At 38.5% G+C, this 19200-nt stretch overlaps 2 protein-coding genes and 1 pseudogene across 12 annotated transcripts in view; 2 read left to right on the top strand and 1 right to left on the bottom strand.

The window, feature by feature from the left end:
• LOC311436376 (putative claudin-24) overlaps positions 1–14219 on the top strand; it is a 55010-nt gene extending 40791 nt beyond the window's left edge. For 4 of the 7 annotated variants that reach the window (XR_014692786.1, XR_014692787.1, XR_014692788.1 and 1 more), the window contains 3 exons: positions 8446–8538; positions 13349–13464; positions 13916–14219. Coding sequence is in view for 1 of the 7 variants with exons in the window: in XM_084518498.1 (XP_084374624.1) it covers positions 1000–1653 (654 nt within the window). In the remaining 6 variants the exon portion in view is untranslated. Of the gene's footprint in view, positions 1–688; positions 2318–8445; positions 8539–13348; positions 13465–13915 lie in introns of those variants that run through there. The other 3 variants (XR_014692785.1, XR_014692790.1, XM_084518498.1) reach the window with 2 other exon arrangements.
• LOC311436377 (claudin-22 pseudogene) lies at positions 2873–3714 on the top strand (annotated as a pseudogene). The gene has a single exon. The product of its transcript is annotated as a claudin-22 pseudogene (transcript).
• The window catches only part of WWC2 (WW and C2 domain containing 2), a 98906-nt gene continuing 84054 nt past the window's right edge, over positions 4349–19200 (bottom strand). For 2 of the 4 annotated variants that reach the window (XM_084518495.1, XM_084518497.1), the window contains exons 19-23: positions 17741–17905; positions 15245–15337; positions 13905–14147; positions 8257–8384; positions 4349–6984 (exon numbers count right to left, since the gene is read on the bottom strand). In XM_084518495.1, the coding sequence (XP_084374621.1) occupies positions 6918–6984; positions 8257–8384; positions 13905–14147; positions 15245–15337; positions 17741–17905 (696 nt within the window). In that variant the 3' untranslated portion in view covers positions 4349–6917. Of the gene's footprint in view, positions 6985–8256; positions 8396–8420; positions 9272–13904; positions 14148–15244; positions 15338–17740; positions 17906–19200 lie in introns of those variants that run through there. The other 2 variants (XR_014692784.1, XM_084518496.1) reach the window with 2 other exon arrangements.

Raw genomic sequence — 19200 nt, 5'->3', positions numbered from 1 at the left:
GTGACAGCAGGAAAAAGCAGGGGTTCCTAACGGGGTAATGTCATAGTGGCATTTTGCTTTGATCAGAAAGGTACTAGACATCCCCCGGCCCTCGGAGCTCTGAGTGCCAAAAGCTGTTAGACACTAGCGGATGCTCTGTGCCATCTGGGACATGGGCTGTAGGAAAGGGGACACTGGGCTGGTGTAAGCTGCTACCGTGGTGCTGCTGAGGTCCTGGGGCGGGTACAACTTACCCCGTCTGATGATCTGCCTGAGTTCATTATGGGGCGGGATGGCTAGGATTTCATTCTCTACGGTACTTTGACCATAGCCGTCTCCTTTTCCCCTCAAGAGTCGGTCAAAACAAAGCCCATTTTAAAAGAAGTGAATGTAGAAAATGTGAAACGTAAGGATCTTTTACAAAGCGTCTTTTACAGTGCTGGGGACATAAAACGGCAGTGGAAGATAAGCCGTTATGTATGTTGAGGAAGTCTAAGAATAAAGATTATAGGCAAACAGTCTACCTTTCTTTGCAAGGCCTTGATTTACATCCCTGAAATCTCAAATTTAGCCATTACAATGAAGTCCTGTTGCACACAGAGCTGACTTTTTATCACCACTTAAAATCTAATTAATCCGTATTGAAGCACAAAGATTTCCGTTGTGTTTTAGGGTGAGGGGTCATAGAGCCTTCTTTGTTCATCCTCAGGCTTGTAATCATCAGGCATTGGGATATAATTTTACCAAGCAAATTGGAAGGTAACAGATCAAATCCTTATCAGAAAGCCTAACTCATGGTTTAGCGAAGTCCTTCGTCCTTTATGTGAAACATTATATTCGTGAAGAACAAAAAAGTGCTTGAGAGCTCACAAGGGGTTAACAGCAAAGGCTTATATTCGGGGCAGCAGAGAACTAAAATCATCATAGCGTCCACCACGGCTGACGGCAGCAGTTGTTACAGAGCGCCTGGGGAGACCTTCCTCCCCTTCCTCCTCGCACCTCAAGGACTGCGCTCTTACAATGGCCTTGGCCTATCGGCCGGTGATGCAATCGGGTGGCATGTTGTTATCTCTGTTGGGATGGGTCCTGTCCTGCCTCACTACCTACTTACCCCAGTGGAAAAACCTGAACTTGGAACTGAATGAACTGGAGATCTGGACCATGGGACTCTGGCAAGCTTGTGTTGTCCAGGAAGAAGGGGGAATGCAATGCAAGGACTTTGATTCTTTCTTAGCTTTGCCTCCAGAACTCAGGTTTTCTAGGATTTTGATGTTTTTCTCTAATGGATTGGGGCTTGTGGGCCTCTTGCTCTCAGGATTTGGGTTGGACTGTTTGAAACTTGGTGAAAGACAACAGGATCAAAAGAAACGGCTGTTGCAGTTTGGAGGAATGCTCTTCTGGATATCGGGGATTACGGCTATTGTCCCAGTTTCTTGGGTTGCCCACTCCACAGTCCAGGAATTTTGGGATGAGAATATACCAGATATTGTTCCCAGGTGGGATTTGGGGGAAGCGTTATTTGTTGGCTGGCTTGCTGGATTTTGCCTGATATTAGGAGGATCCCTACTTAATTGCACAATCTGTTCAACTGAAGTCCATCCATCTTCAGGCCATTACGCAGTAGCAGAACAGCAAGATCAGTGTCAACACTTGGAAACTGAAACCAGGCCTTAAAACCAGGAGTTTTAAGTAGTACAGAAAAACTGCTCTATCTTTTCCAAACTCTAGTGCAAGCCAGAAGCTTGTTCCGTAGTAATTCAAAGGACTCTTTGTTACTTAGCTGATTCCTAAACTTTCATGTTTTCTTCATAACTGGGATTTGGAAGTGGTGTAATTTCTCACCTGTAGAACTATTTAAAATATTGTTTTACAGGAGAACGCTGAAGTTTTTCATAGACTGTGTAGAAAAGGTGCTTTTATTTTCTCAACTGCACTGTAAAATCCTCAAGATGAATATGCATGTTCTGTTACATCTTGGCTTTTAACCAAAATACGTACGCTTCCTTTTCATGCAAACCCAATTAACTGAGCCGCAAAGCTTGATTCCCTGTCGCAATTTTCCACTTGCCTAATGCAGTGACATATGAGCTCGAGTGTTTTTTTCCTCATCCCAAACAGTCTACGTGAATTCATTGCCTCAAATTGTTTTTCAGTGTACTAGCAAATCGCAGTGCTAAGAAAACTGTAGATTTCTGGCGTGCTACCAAGAGTTGTGGATGTCTTTTTGTGCATGGGGTATTACGGTGTGGGTGCTTCATACCCAAGAAGTTGTTTACCCAATCTAGCACATAGAATAACTCAATTTTAAGATCTGCATCCCTTATGCACCAAAAAGAGGCTGAGATACACAGCTTTCAAAATACCTGCCTGTGTCAGAAAATAGTGCACTGAGGTTTTATGTGCTCTGTCAAAGGCTTCTTGGTATCTGCTCACCTACAGCAACATGTTGCTCTCAACATGTAGCCGTTAACTTGAAGCAAATGATATTTAACTGGCCTCAAAGCAGACAGCCTCGCTTAAGTGGGAATATACCAATGTGGTATTAAAATACCTTGTATCTGTGGTTCTTAGTTTAATTTAAAAACAAACTATGAAATGCCAAAATTAGCAGAACTGCTGTAATGCTCTAGCAAATCAATGCACAGCAAAGTATAGAATTAAAAAAAAATTAACTTATAAATGCAAACTAATGAAAGATGAGCCTAGCTGTGGTCACACCCTTCAATTACTGGTTTACCACACTACTTCCCAATCCCCCAAACGCTGCACATAACATAAGGCTGGAGGGGGAGGAGTACTTCATGCTTTACAAAGCATTGTTTTAACTTTTGTCAATGTTCAGTATGTATTGTCTGCAAAAGCAAGCAGTTCAGTACTTCTACAACTGCTAAAAATGAACTTAGTCCACAGACATAGGCTGCAGTTAGTTGGATTGCTGTTGTCTACACTAGGATGGATTTTAACCGGTACCTGTAACTATTTACCAGACTGGAAAGATCTCAACTTAGGCTTAAACGAACTGGAGCTTTGGACTATGGGACTCTGGCAAACATGTATAGTCTGAGATGTAGGAGGAACACAGACTTTGATTCTTTCCTAGCTTTGCCTCTAGAATTCAGGACTTCCAGGATTTTAGTATCTTCATCAAATGGACCAAGCTTTCTGAGCCTTGTGATCTCTAGTCTTGGTTTGGACTGCCTAATGATGGAGGGCACAGAGCAGAAGCTAAAGAAACAGCTGTTACTTCTTGGAGGAATACTCATGTGGATAGCTGGAGTTCTGGTCTTAGTCCTTGTTTCTTGTGTTGCCCATAATATAATCCAGGAATTTGGGGATGAACAGATCCCGGAGATTGTACCCAGATGGGAAATAGGGGATGCACTGTTCAGTGGCTGGTTTGGGGGATTTTTTTGTAATTCTAGGAGGCTCCCTACTCCTCTCCACAGTCGTCTTGTCATCTGAGCATCAATTACCAGAACAGCATACAATGGCAGATATGCAAGACACCCATCAGTATGTGGAAACTGGAAATAGAGGACATTGAAAAGGGTAGATGCTGGGCTTTCAGATTTCTTACTCTTGCATTACAGTAAGGGAAGGCTGCTGAACGGACAGGCTGTTGTTTACAAGGCTGAGGGCAGGGATTGTTTCTTATTGTGTAGTTCCTTTAATTACACTAATGGATGAGCTCTGCAGATCCAAGTCCCTGTTGTTTTTTCTCCAAAATCTGATCAATTGCAGTGTTTGTGTGTGTGTTTTTAAATGATAAATAAGTATAAAATCTTGGATCTCTAGGTATGCATGGAGACTTGACCATATTTTACATAGCAGAAGCTGTACTGATGTTGTGGGGCTGCTTTAAAGAATGTCTTTCTTACAAAAAATACTCAAATTCTGAAACAGTTTGTAGTGCTAGTTCAACACACAATACAGAAATATAATACAAGGTATAACCTTAAATGAAATTCCATGGATTTATATTCATTTACACCAGCATAAACTAAATGTCGTCAATGTCATGTAGTACAAGATTCTCCATCCAGACCGTGTGTGTGTGCACGTGGACGATCGAATATATTCCAGCACACATGCACGATCTCTGGTAAGCCAGCAGTTTTGAATAATAGTAAGATGCTGCCTGGTGGAGAGTTGACTGTGCTCATCGCTACTGAAGTTCTTATTTAATGAACGTAAAGAACTAACTTAAGTGTATGAATAATTTTCTTTATAACTTATCCTAAGACTTGTCAGTGATTGATGTGAACTTTCTATAAATTGCGGTGATTTTACATTGACAAATCTGTAGCAGCCATCTGTTTCTGCAAAGAGCATATGAAGACATAGAACAGAAATAAAAGAAATAAAACACTGGTCTGGAAAAGAGCTTTGTTTAAAAAAAAGTATTTTCCAATCACTGAAACACATGGAAAGTGCAGAGACAAGTTAATCTATGTGATGTATTTGCATACTCTTACAGACAAAATTAGAACAGAAACACATTCAGAATATAACCTGATTAAATATTTAGTTCAGTCCTGAGCATTTGATATTTAATACAGTATAAACATAGCAATAGTTTTTTTTTTTTAAAAATGATTTGTTCTATTACAATTTCTGCTTACCTTTGCTCATTTGGCTAAATATTCTTGTACCAGTAATATTTAGATTTTGATATATGCAACTGCATGATATTGGTACCTGGAAACAGAACTAATTACACTTGTTATACCCTGCTGTGCAGAGTAAGTTCTACTTGGAGTAATATTTATAATTTTAAACTGATGGGGGTTATTTGTATGTATTATTTTAGCTTATTCTATTGAGTGTTTTGAGTGTGCATAATTTGAATTAGTTAAAAACAAAACAAACAGAACTGTTAAAAGCTGCCTATAAATATGTTCAGCCTTACCAATGTGGAAAGGGAGGAGCAATAAGTCTCTCATTTTTAAATGAGTTTTGCAAGCTAAAGCCAGCAGTACTTACATTTTGGCCTTACCCCGTGCTTACAAATCAGATAATACTTTTTTGAAAATTATTCAATGTGTGAGAAAAAACAGCTAAGCTGGCAAGAATTTAGGCAGCTCTAAATACTTTTCACAACAGCATCCTTATTTTTATGGCCAGAACTGAACTATATTAAACAGAACATAAATAAGACTGTAAATAAATAAAAGAAAAATCATAAAGTATACCTCTAAACATTATTCTACAAACATCTTATATAATCAAATTGAGAAGTTGAAACTGCCAACCTTCATTTCACCTCTACATTAAATAATTCCAGACTTGTTTTTTAAAATTGACCTTTCGAATATGAATGTTATCTCAAACCCAAGAAACAAAAAACAAATGGGGCATTCATAAAGGATGTTCAACCAGTCATAATGCCCAAAATAGCATTTTTTGCTATACATTGAAGTGAACTGATGCATTTGTGCATAAGAAAACCCTTGGGTGAGGCTTATACAGACCTCTCACGACAGAATTGTCACTTTGAACTTCAGACAGCTGCTACTATATTGTGGTTATAGGCACTTCCATTTTCTCACCAATTACAGCCTTTTTGAAAGATTAAGACCATGCATATGCGGCTTGTTGCTTGGGGAAGAAAACCTCAGCCACTGCATTAAATACATGTGAGTGCAACATACTAAGTAGAAAACGAAATAATTCTGTCTACGCTGTCTGTCTACTTGTGCAGTCCAAACAAGGTAAAACCCCAACTGCTTTTACCCAGACAGGGCTGTGTAAACATCCGATGTTCTGGACTTCTAACAGAATGAATACAAGTTGATGTTTCTTCCTAGGAGGCTTCTCCATATAAAACAAATTTGAAATATGTTCTTCATATCTAGTTATTAAACCTGTGCACGCTCAACTGCATACAGGGTCAATTGTGTATTTTTAACAATGTTCTGTATCAAAATAGGCAAAGCCTTCTAGTTAGGATCTTTTCAGATCAGAAAGGGTTTACTTTACCAACAGCAATCTGACTAGATTTTTCTGTTGGTACAAATACTCTAAAAAAAAAAAAATAATCTCCATGTATTTGTAAGCCCAGTGAACATTGCTATAGTCTCCTAGTCAGCAATAAGAGCCTTAAAGACAAAAGATTCATATTGAGGAAACCCTCACTAAGTGTACAGTGGCTATAACTATTCTGATTTCAATGCTGGTATTACAAATCTGATTCAGCTTCCAGTTCAGAAAGCAGCTGCCCTTTTGGTAGTCTCATAATAAGTTTTTAGGGTTACTTGTCTGCTTTGTCTTTCCTCACTCTCCAGCAGATGCAAGAAACCTTTTAGTGCAGGTTAAAGTACTGTACATTCACAAAACTAAACTCTGGGCTCTGTTTCTTCCTGTAAAGTATTAAAAACAAAAACAGAAGATATTTGTTTTCAGAAACAAAATTCCAATATGGGTGATGAATCTAATTAGCAGCTGTTGTGAGGCAGCCTTGATGTTTTGGAAAGGAGTTTACAGTTGTAGTTAACTTCAAACTATGAAAGTCACACTCTTATACAAAAATATTGCATGGCAAAACAGCCATCTTCACAGTCTGCTCACATGAAAATAGTGAAAAGATAAACAATCTTCTGTTGAACGTAATATTTCTCAACACAGTGCGGTTCAACAGGATACATGCTTAGTACTGCCTTTGTTCCTTTGTTCCATCTTTACAAAATAAAAACACACATGCATTACATACAAACTGTACAAAATCAGCATCAGTATACCAAAATTAATCTACTTTGGTTTTCTGGTTGTTTTTTTTTTGTCTTTTTCAGGCATACAATTCAATTCACTGTATTTTACAAATAAACATATCAATAGTGAATGTAAAATAGAAGATCTTTTAAAAGCAGGTCACTAGAACTAAAAAGTTCATCTAAAAAAGAGATGAGCAAGTGGGAAAACACTTCAATGAAAATGCATAATTACACGTCATCAGCTGGAAGGGCTGGTATACTGATCTTTGCTCTTGTGAAATATGCTATCTTCTCCCTGAAATTAGAAACAAAAACAAGTTGTTATTTCACCATTTATGGCATGACTCTAATGTCATCTACTCTAGAGTTGCTAATGTCACAGCGTAGTTCTTTAAAATACAGGCTTGGGAAAATACACAGTGAATTTATTTACAATTGCATTCGCCAGAATATCTTCTTGTAATTCCTTTCTTAGGCAGATTTATGTAAAAAGCAGCTCCAATATTGAACAAGAAAAAGTCAATGTTTCAGTAATAACTGCAATGACAAGACAAAAATATTGATACAGTCACCGCATTTCCTATGATGATATCGGGGGGGGGGGGGGGGGGGCAGTGAAGAAAAGGCAAAACATTTAATTCTGACTTTGGAAAAGGGAAAAGAAAACTTAAGAACTAGGTCTGTGCAAGCAGCAGAATTGTCATCCCAGTCTCCAATTGTTTCCCCTGTGCTGTTACCATTTCTGTCTCTTACAAACGGAGAGATTACTGAAGCATAACAAGTTTGTACATGCTTGTCTGCCAGAAGGCTAGAAAGCAGATGATAAATATTGGGGGCTTAAAAATCAAAGCTCAGAAGAGACACTCTTCTTGAGAGCTTCAAAATGCCTCTGTGTGATTAGTCTGAGGCCACATCATTGTACCAAGTCCAACTAGCAGGACGACTACAATTCAGCCTTAGGAAGTAACTAGTTGTCCAAGAGACTAAACCATCTTTTTTCACTGGTAAGCTTAAGTTCTGATCAAAAATAGCAGCCCAGAGCAAAATCAACTACATAAATGGGACTCCTGGGTGAATTGTGTTGTGATTAGGAGATAAAGGAGAAGGGAGGCTTACTATACCCTTCTTGCAGAGGAATGATTGTGTCTTAAGCACTATCACGTGTTTCTGTAAACTTATGCAGCAGCATTTCTGTGATGACTGTTAAATTTCCATCACTGTCCCCCCCCTTCTTTTCAAAAAGTGTTGCTGAGAAAATGAAAACCCTATGAAGATGCTCTGAATTTCATACTGAAGTTAAATAGCGCAACTGTAACGCTTCTTTGCTGAGAAACCCTTTCTGCTTCTCTCTGCTTTCTTACCACCACCACAGCTCAGCTTCTGTCATGTGAGCAAGTTACCCAGCCCTCTCAAACTCCAACTTTTAGCTTTGTTAGAAACGATTGATGTGTCTTGCAATTCTAAGGTGTGTGGACTTTTATTGCAGGTCATGTTTAGTTATATTTAGGAAAAAAATATGTTACTTAACTACACTAAAAAAAATGTGAAAAAGCATAAAAGGCCATACCTGAATGACTGCACCTGCAGCGGCACTTTCTGGCTTTGCTCCCGTAACCGGCATACATCCTTAGAAGCTTTCCTCATCAGTTTCTCAGCACTTAAACCTTGTTTCTGCTCTTCTTTTGACTGTTCAGCCTGTAAAATAACTATAAAATAACTATATTTTGCTAATAATGAGCAACTGCTTATTTCACAGAAATGACAAATTCTTCTGTCAACCAAAATCTCTACACAAAGGGCCAGCAAGACAGAAGATTTTACGAAGTCTAAGCAATGAGCACTCAGTAAGGTAACTGAGCATTTTCTAAAAATACAATAAAAACAAAAAGAAGTGCCATCACAGGTAGTTACTAAGTACTGTAAAGTTTGATATTTCTTCGGGCAATACCTAGACAGTTAAACAATTCTTAAGTTTGTACAAACAAATGCTGTCTATCCAAATGTCTTTTTGGAACTGAGAAACAGTAATTCTCCTTCTGTGTAAAATATTTTTATTTCCTAATGTCAGCTGTTAGATTAGGTATAGACAATTTTCCTGAAATGACTAAATGGTGAAATTATCTAAAAAGAAAGAGCTCTCAAAATACACATTCAAGTTCTGCTAACCTTTGCAAAGTTAATATTCATGAATTCTTACACTTTTATTCATGACACAACACTATTTATGTTTGTATTTATATACAAACCATATTAACCATATTTACCGTTACTCAAATGCATGTCAATTCTAATACTTGCAATAACGCTGTATTTTTTCAGTTAAAAATGCTAGTCTGAAAGAAATGTGAGACTAAAGACACATTCTTTCAAATTGCTTTCACCCAACTGAAAATCTAGCTTTAGTATCCACTTCAGCTTAGAGGTGTTCTGTAATTTTATGTAAGAAAATACCTGTTGTAGAACATTACGATGCTTACTATATATTGAACTGGTTCATGGGAAAAACAAAGCCATAAAATAATTTTCTTCTTCTGCAATGCATTTTTCACATCACCGCCTTCTATTAAAACGCTTTATAGGCACTGAGGGCATAAACCAAAATGAGGTTAAGCTGATGCTAAATGCATTGGAATCAAGTTCCCAGTACCACACAAACAAATATGAGTGGGAAATACAGTCACTTATTAACAAATGTATTAATTTTACTACATCCAAATTTTCTAGTGAAATCTACTGTAAGTCCTTCTTTTATGATGTTAATAAGGGATTTAAAAACAAACTGGTAGAAGGGTAGATACAAGACAAAGGCATTTTGTATAAAACAGATGTGCTTAGCATTTTCTGTAAGGTAGCCCCTTCCTTATTCTATGAATCCGTTACTAGAGACTGCAAATAAGAGCTCAAGGGAACAGAAGCTTTGGAATAAACAGGTGAAAGATGAGAACTCCCAAGGGGTATCTTTGCTCCATGGACACTGATTTCCATCTCAGCAGCCCTTGCTGACTTGCTTCTCCCTAGAGCTGGTGATACCCATCAATGCTCTCTCAGTCCTAATGGTAGTGAAATCATAGACCTAGTGGGAAGGTTCACGTAAGCTGCTTAAAAAACACAGATTTTACATGTGGATAAAGACGCATTCTTTCATTTGCATTGTAGCAGTATCAAAGCCAAGGCAAGAACACCAGCCTCTACAAAGGTATCTGGCCTGGTTTCAAGGATCTTTCTTGATATGAATGCAGTTCAGTAAATACCTACCCACCAGTAAACTTGTGCTGCTGTTAACTTCAGTTCCCAACTCCAAAAGAGCAAAGATTTTAAAGTGAAATTAACCTGTAAACATTGTTTCCCCTATTTGTTAGTGAACATAAGTTTGCAATCTACAGCTGGCAGTGTATTAATTAATTTTACGTATGTCACTGGCCATATGTTTTTATCAGATCCCACAGCTAATATTTATCATCAATACACTAAACATAAAATTAGTAAGTTTTAAAAAAATTGTATCTTCTCCCTAATTATATGCAAGATTTTTGTGACTACTGCATTTCAGGCTAACAGCATAAATACAATCATTTTTTTTCTTAACGCTGGCCATTCACTGTGCTGATATTGCACTCCTTACATTTTTATCAGAAAAATCCTTTAATTTTTTATATGCATAAGATTACTCTGAGCCAACAACACATAGTGAGAGACCAAAGGTCTACAGACTTGTGATCTCTGTCAGACAGGTGTCAAATTTATTTTGAACTAGCGTGTCAGGCTGCAGGAAGCTAAGAGACATTCCCTGCTAGTGCAGAGCAGCAATCTCCAGCAGAAGGAAGGAGCAGACAACTGAGGGAAGTGATCTCTCCCATTTGCCACAGCTACCTCGAACGTGGATTGGGACTCAGAACTTGACAGTTTCAGGATGCTCTCAGGTAGACTTTAATTTCAGTCTAGTATGAGAACATGCACATGAGAAGGTGTGTACAAGACTGGGACTGTATTAATATCATGGTTCTTGACTGATTTATAGCCAGTCAATCCTCCATCCATCTAAAACACAAAGGCACACAAACTTTGGCTGTGCATTCCTTAAGTGCCAAAAATCTGACCTCAGCCAGAGAGGAATCCCGGTATCCGTGCTTAACTTAAGCATGAGATAACAAAGAATAAGAAAAGACGAGCAAAATTAAAGCTGAAATGCTAACTCCTATCACATTCATTTTTTTTTTTTTTTTTGTGTAGGAGAATGAAAGCGAGCCTAAAGAAAAATTGTTAAGTGCTAAACACCAAAACACTGGAAACAAGGACATATTTGTGTTATTAATGACACAATTTAAGATTACTTTTACGTAGACTGTATCTTGGAAAAAAAAAAGATATTTGTGGCCATACACAAGAATCTTTTTTGGACACGTGTGAAGAGGACGTACTTCAAAGGGCGCTAGGTATCTGAAAACTTACTTGTATGAGGATTTAAGACAAACTTTGAAATCCTGGATGATTTCTCACAGAAATGCTACCTAAACAGAAACAATGTTTGTGCTGCACAGAATTACCTACTGGTTTTGATCTGCAGTTATTAGTGGGCTTTACATTCTTGCTATACTTAGGAATGTGTAGTAGGCAGGGAAGGAATGGAGTCTGGGCATTGGGCTTCAAGCAGAGTAACTGCCTGCTAGCAAGCAGCCACTGATTTTCAATATCCCCTACATCTGCAATTTCTTTTTCCACTTGAGACTCTCTCAGTTGTTCTGGCACTTCTAGCTGCTGCATTAGTCTGTGCCATTATAATGCCTGCAGGATCTCAAAAATAATGTATGATGATGTTCTGTGGACTGCTGTGTTCTGCTAACCCAAGAGGAAACACTGACAGCAGAGTACAGCATTCTCAGGGTTGTTTTGTTCCGCAGGGGAAGGCTGCAATGATACTAAGGGCAGAAATATATCTAGAAACTTGGTAAGCACTGTTCAAAGAGGTGGAGTGGTTGTGATCATTGATCTCACTTTTAGCTTGGAAAGAGGGACTTAAATGCTGTGCTGCAGCCTGCATGTATTTTAAGAATGTATATTACTGCCCTTATTCCTCATCGCAGCATGTGTCACTGGGCTGATAACTGACTCCAGAAATATAAGATATCAGACACCTATCTCCTTGGAAGAGCTGGCTGAAATAAGAATGCACAAATCCAAAGGAATATTAAAAAAAGAATATTAAACAGTACTCTATTCTAGTGGGAATAAGCTTGTGGGTTTTGTTTTAAATTAAACAAACAATTTAAAATGATTGTCCTGCATTGAGCATTAGATACAACCTATAAACTTACAAACAAATGTAGATAAATTTCTTTTATATAAACTGCTATTCTTATGGGTTAAATTTTTCAAAGGTCAAATACATCCAATGAAGTAAAATAATAATGATAAAACATGGATACAACATGTGATATTTAAACATTGTGATGTCTTACTCCATTTTAATCAAGGGTCTTTCAAAATACTTTTCAACACTGAGCCTGAACTGTGCTAGTTTTTATAGCCATTTTAAAACTTAGCTAAGTATGGCCAACAGCAGAAGCCAAGGAAGAGACAGACAGAGAGGACAGCACTGGTCAAGAACAGACGTGGGAGAACATATTGGGAAAATGCTTTGTTTTCTAAGCTGATGGTCAAGGCCTTCTTGAAGTAGGTGGTATCACTCCGGTTAATGACCTCTGCTGGATTTTTCTTCCATTTTCTTTCATTTTTCTGCTTTTTGAGTCTACGTAAACTTGTGCTATTCACAATGTTTGGTCAAAAATCTTTTTATATATTTATATATTTTATATAATATTATATAGTTTTATAAATATAAAATATATTTTTATATTTACAGCTTTTAAACATCATAATGTGTTTGTTTAACTTGCTACCCCTTCATTTCCCTATTTCTCATATTTAAAAGATGATGAATATATAAGTGCTCTCCTCCACAACACTCATGATTTTACAGTTGTAGCTTTAGGTGTAGCTACTTGGCAATTCCTAACACAGAATCTGTTTCCTTCCTTTGACCGTTCTTGTTCACCCTTTGTAGTCTTATTATCTGCTTTGAGATGGGGAACCATACTGAACAATGTTTAAGTTGCAGGTAGAACATGTATTTATATCATTAAAGAATGATGACTTGTTTTGTTCCAGCTTTCTAATTCCCAATGTCTTATTTGCTTTTTGGCATCAGAGCATTGTGATGTTTTTGTTTCTTGTATCTGCAGTATCTCATTCCTAATTCAGCTAATTCAGAGCCCATCTTTGTATGTGTAAATATTAGGATTATCCCTTCCCTGCCCTACACAAGGCTATTAACTATTTTTAAAACTGTTATTTACATATTAAGAGGTCCTCTGCAGTTTATTGAAATGGGTTTCCATTTTTACTACTTTGAATAACTTGTGTCCAGGAGAGGATGATCACCCTCATAGTTTAAAAAACACAACCAAATGCCCCCCTAAAACAAAACAAAAAACACTTAAAATCCAACTTTTTTCACGTATTAAGTCAGAATTTCCCATGGTCCAGCTTGTCACTGCTGCCTCTCATCCCTTCTATCCTTATTCTTGTCTTTACTCACATGAGGGCATCCCATCTTAGTTTGTTAGATTAGAGACTGAATATATATTTGTATTCTTTTACAGACAATCCCATGGAGAGCAGAATTTGGCTTTAATCTGCCAAAATTAGAACAAGTATGTCCTGCCTAAAGAACTAAGCCACAGCGGAAGTACCACCCTTCCTGTACACCCCCACTACTGTAAGTAAGGGCCGTTGCCTCTCCCTACCTGATAAAATGATCTTTTGGCTACCAGTTCTGTGAAGGCTGCAAATCAGCTAATGCTGGAGGACAAAAAGCATATGAAACTCTGTAGACATATGGCTGGGATGCAACTGTTAAATGAACTTTCAAGTAGACACCTCTGCTATTTTACTACACCAACCACACCTATTACCTCAAATAACAGTTTCTACTCTGAATTACTACAGCATTTAGATAGGGGTGCTACAACAATGCTGCTTCATATTCTAGGTGTAAATACTGTAGTATTGACTAATAGAGGAAATAGCATTTACACATCTGAATTACATAGCATAAGTAGTCAACTCTGAACTTCTGGAAAAATCTGTAAATGTATTTGTAAAAAACGCAAGAGCATATCTCTGTTCAATCACACAAAATCTGTATGCTGCTCATACCTGTTTTTCAGCTTGTTTCAGGAGTTTCTGAAATCGTTCATCCTCGAGCACACACAGGGGAAGGTCTGTCTCTCCTCTACCTTTCATTTCCTCGAGCTTCTGTTTAAGATCCCGCAAGGCCTGAAGCTCATCATTCAGTCGATTCTGTCGTGTGCGTGACGCCTGGAGGTCCAGCTCCAAGTCCAGGGAAGTGCGGATAGGGCACTCTTGCATAGCTCTTCGCATGATCGGTTGGCAAACAGGCTGAATCATTTGGGAAGGAGAAAAATAAAAATTAATATCCAGAAAGGCTAGTGCAGAATTTGACAGAATACATTCAGAAAAGCTCAACTATTTTCTGTTAGCAGAAAGTTGCTATAAGATCCCCATCCAAACATCCATCTATTCTGCAATTATTTTTCGGTCAGTCATTAAACGTAAGTGCAAAAGATTCACCAACAACTTGTAGAATGATATATTGACAGGTTAAAACCAAAAAACCCTGGTCTGATCCTCAGGACAGCACAATACCAGTAGTCCAAAACTACACAGACTTCCCCACAGATTTCAACTATATATTTTTTGGTTTTTTACTCAACGGTTGCTTTTTCAAGGCCCAAGCAAATGATGTTATGAACTCTGTAAACAGGCACTTTTTTAGTATATTTCACATTTATTTACTATCCTTTCACTGTGCATTTTCACATGAATAAATTGGGCAGTACAAGCTGTCCTAGGCTATTTTATACTTCTTTCTTATGCCAAATGTAATCCTGCTACCTGGTAACAACCCTTCTGGGGAAGCGTATTTTTAGTTGCAGTCAAGATTAAAATATACCTCATAATTTATAAGAATGAACTCTATGTAAAATAAAAATAATCTTACTCTCTTTTCCTTCAGTCACTTTGTTCCTCGTACACTCTTGGAGAAGAGTAAATCAACTTTAAAAGCATATCTGAATCCTTGAAATTTCCATCAAAATTTGCTCAAGATGCATGCTGCTGATGTTCACATTTGTGCAGCTTAAGCTGCCTTGGGTCTCTTTGTAACACTACGGTTCTTTAACTCAGACTGCTTTGACGGTAACATGTTAAAATCCAACAGTAGATGCTGCAATGCTGAGCGCCAGCACCTTGCTGCTGGCTCCAGCCACAACTAGAGCAACATAAGCTTTGTCAGTGGAGGATAGTGAAGGATAAAGACCATTGTGGGGAGGTCTCAACTTGAAAACAGAGTCTACATCTGGTAACTTGCATCGCTTTTGCTCAAATACTTGAAATAAAGCATATGGCTTAAGTTACTTGCTATTCCTCATCTCCAAACTCTTTGCCTTAAACCGCACAGGTAATGCAGCACTCACCCGTTTAACTCTTAGGCTCCTCCTTTCTGTGGCGTTTCTCACAAAGAGAGACTTTTTGGCCAGTGTTGAGCTGTCGCTGTCACTTCGATTCAACTGTCAAAATGTATATAATGAACAGAGATATAAAGCATCTTCACATACAAATACATCTGTATTGATGAAGACAGTCCAAAAGCCTCAGTGTTGATCATACAGGTAGGTCATTCTTACTATACATGTAAAATACAAGAAAAAATAACTAGAGCATCTACTCTAAATTTCTGTTCCTATGCCATGACAATCATTGATCTTACTGAACTAACTAGTAGACTATTCAGGAATCAAGGAAGATAACTGGCTATTAAGTACCACCAAATCACTGGCTGGCTTCTGTATGACTGCAGACTATACTACAGAGTTCATTTATTATGGATTTCTTTTACTTGGGGCAGGCTTTAACAAATTTACCACAGGGAAGGAAAATTTCTGTAGACATACACCTTTTGTTTCGTATTACTATTTGTAAAAAGTACAGGTGTGTGTACAACTTCATTCTGAAGTACTTTTTCCTTCTCAAATATCCACCACAGAACAACAGGAGTTTTTTTCTTAGTTACAGCATCAGTCCCACATACATCAACACAGGCTGATTGTTAGATGCATCAACATGCGTGGTGGTAAATCTTCAAAGAAAACAGAAGCATCTATCTAAATATTTATTTTCACCTCCTCAGAAAAGGACAGATAAAAAGAATCATTCTGCTAACATTTCAATAACCAACTTGCCAGAGCCCTAAAGCATGTTTACACAGGACCGACTGGGAGTTGGGGTGAGAAATAAATTACTTTTGCAACATGAATACACTTCTCTAGAGAGAAGTCTGTCTTTTCACCACGGAGATGCTGCTGGGAACTCACCCCTGGATACACACAGGTGGAGGTCATCACTGACCACTGCTTTAAGCACTTTTCAAGGGAGATTTTTCAAAGGTGCCAACAGACTTCGGGTCTGTCCTTTAGGCCTCAAAAATAGTTTTGTTTGTTTGCTGTAGCATCATATGAGAACAGGTACTTTCTTAAGACCGCGGAGACATGAGTGCTCAGCCCTATCCACAGGCTTGGATGCAGCTACAGTGCCCACTCCTGAGCCCAGGCAACGGACCATGAGTATTTCTGAAGCTGCAAAAGACGGATTTGTGCAAACGTGTTTTTTTTTCTTGGTTACTTTGCTTCCAGGACATACTATACTGTACGTGATGACAGAGACAGTGTTTTGGTCACAGCTTGTTATTTCAGGTTCTGGCTTCAGGCAGCAGATACGTGGCAAGTTTCTAAGCTACAAAAGTGCAGAACTTTATGGATGCAGAAAACTCATGGGTTTTTACTAATTAAGCCATCAAAGCACCTAGCGTCACTTCCTGTAGATGACCTCCACAGTTAATGGTCCCCCTCCTTTTTTTTTTTGCCACTATAGACAGTTGCCAGTATTAAATTAAAATGAATTAAAATGAAGGCAAAATTCTGAATTCAGCCAATGATCTATCCAAATCATGTACAGATTGTTACAATACTATCCACTACTTTTCATTCATATGTATGAATAGTCATTTAAATATTTACATACTGACGATAGATTTTTAGGCCAATGAGAATCATAGAGAGGCAACCAACATTACCATTTCCAAATGATAAATGCAACCACCTCTAACTGAACTGGAGAAGATTTAAAGCATCAAGTATTTTAAAAAGTCACACTTGTGTGAGTAGCCTGTAGAAAATGAAGATCAAAATAACCTGCCTTTTCTAGGGTATCTGTAAATGACAATCTATAGAGCTGGTAGTCCATGCTTTAAATCTTCAAACACATGATTTTCTCAGCTTAGCAGCAATAGGGTTGATAATTTAAATATTCTTTTTTTTTCTCCCCCCCATACTACCATTATAGAGACTGGATAACTTTGTCATTAAAGCCATGCTTAAAACTTAGCCCCTAGGCTGTGCTCACACATCCTTCAAAGAGGTAATTACAGCAGGATTTGGGTTGCCCAGGTTTAAAACCAGTTAAGATACAAAGTGATATTTACAATTGATGACTGAGCTCTTTCCACACTGTTACATTTAAATGGTTATATTATTAAAATATGTTAATGTAATGGCAATTTACAGTGAACTCTATTTTGTTTTAACAAATTATTTTGCCGTGTGAGAGCTGTAGCTGCTCATGTGCAGCAAAACACTTTTTGCAGATAGCCAGCACAGGACAGGACTTTGCTACTTCTCTCCAATAGGATCTATTTTTGCCCTAGTAAAGGAGTTTTGCAAGAGCACAAAACTTTGCTGAAGGCAGTTCTCCTACACATCAGGTCAGTTAGGGAAAGAACAAACTGAGAGAAAGCACAGGCTCTGCCTCTTGCAGGGAAAATTGGTACATGACTCACTGTCATTAATGCATCATTCCCAAGAAGTTAAATGACTCTTTAGTTAATAGCTCTTCATTCCAAGTGTTTTTCCTCTTACCCTACAGATGTATTGGTTCCGCTCGCCTGGAGAGAAGGTTTGTGAGCGCACTATCATGCTGTTCCTGACAAAGGGACGCTGTCTGGAGCTCCAGCTGGCCCTGTCCTTGGGTCGGACTGTTGCATTCTCATTAACTGGTTCCTCAGTGTTAGTCTCTTTATCAACCTATCAAAAGAAATGAGGTTTATAAGTAGTGTATCCAGACACATGCCACTGCATAGTTTCTACGTCTTCAGATTTTACAAGCATTCTTGTCACCTTACATGGGATGGAAAAAGACAAGTGGCAAAAATCATCTTGCACATAACAGAGAAACTACGACAAGTAAAGAAAAGCAAAACTCCCAAATGTGTAGAGGCACTGGGGGGAGTCTTTGAAGGTACCCTGTGTATCCAACAGAACCAAGGCTTTTGCCTTTGCTGCCCTGCAGATGGTGTGATACAGCCATGGTACAACAAGTGTTTTGGTTTGCCATTTGCAGAGATTATTATTATTGTTGTTATGACTCTGCATTTGTATTTATATTGGCTTTGTTCGGCATTTGCAGAAAAACGAGGTTCTGCCATGCCAGAGATGGTGCTCGTGCACTGCAAGCAGCAGCTGGGAAAGTTGCATTGCCCTGGCCCTTCCATACAGTCACACAGCCCCAAAGGCCCAGCAGTGGGGCTTCTACAGAGCTTTGCCAGCCTTGTGAAACCCAGGCAGAAGACATTTCTAGCTGCTGGCCCTCAGAAGGGGCTGCTGCCTAGTATGGTTACCCCAAGCGTGTCACGGGGAGCCTCAGGTGCAGCATCCCCATAGGTGGTGCAGTCTGTGCTAACACACAGCAATCACCTTGACAGCAGGGCTACAACGAGCACTGCAGCAGCTGGCACGTTTGGTATTACTGATGTGCGTTGGGGCATTTTCTCCAACTCAGGTAGTTTAATGAGCTTCATGATTTTGAACGCACGGGTGATAAATACAAGGGCCTAAATAGCACAACTGCAGTCCTGAAAGGCTCTGGCACAAGATCATCTGTTGTGTGGATGGTTTGTAATCAGGTCTCTGTCTTTCACTCACTGTCCAGGTCTAGCCCTGGCTTAGCAAAAGACTTACGTGTGTGTCTAACCTTCAGATGGTCTCCTTGATGTCTCCCCTTGCTGAGTTAGAGCTCTGATCTATATTTGTCTGCTACCCAGAAGACTGTCAGTCCTTTTGTACCACAGCCTCGGTTCATTTGACATCTTTGCACATTAATTGGAAGTTAATTACAGTTTCAAGCAAGTCCACCGAGGTGTCAAACTTTTGTATTGTCACAAACTTGAAGGATCAAGCTGTCACTCTTGTCTTTTTACCTTGTTATTTTACAGAATCTGTAGGTCTAATATACGCACCAGTATTTTCAGTAAGGTGCTAAAAAGCATTCTTAAAATTTTATTTCTAGAGTTCGTGCTACCACATCAAGCATATCTGTATGA

This window comes from Aythya ferina (genome assembly GCF_964211825.1).
Source record: "Aythya ferina genome assembly, chromosome: 4".
Classification (NCBI taxonomy): Eukaryota; Metazoa; Chordata; class Aves; order Anseriformes; family Anatidae; genus Aythya; species Aythya ferina.
This window is presented reverse-complemented; position numbering and strand designations above follow the sequence as displayed.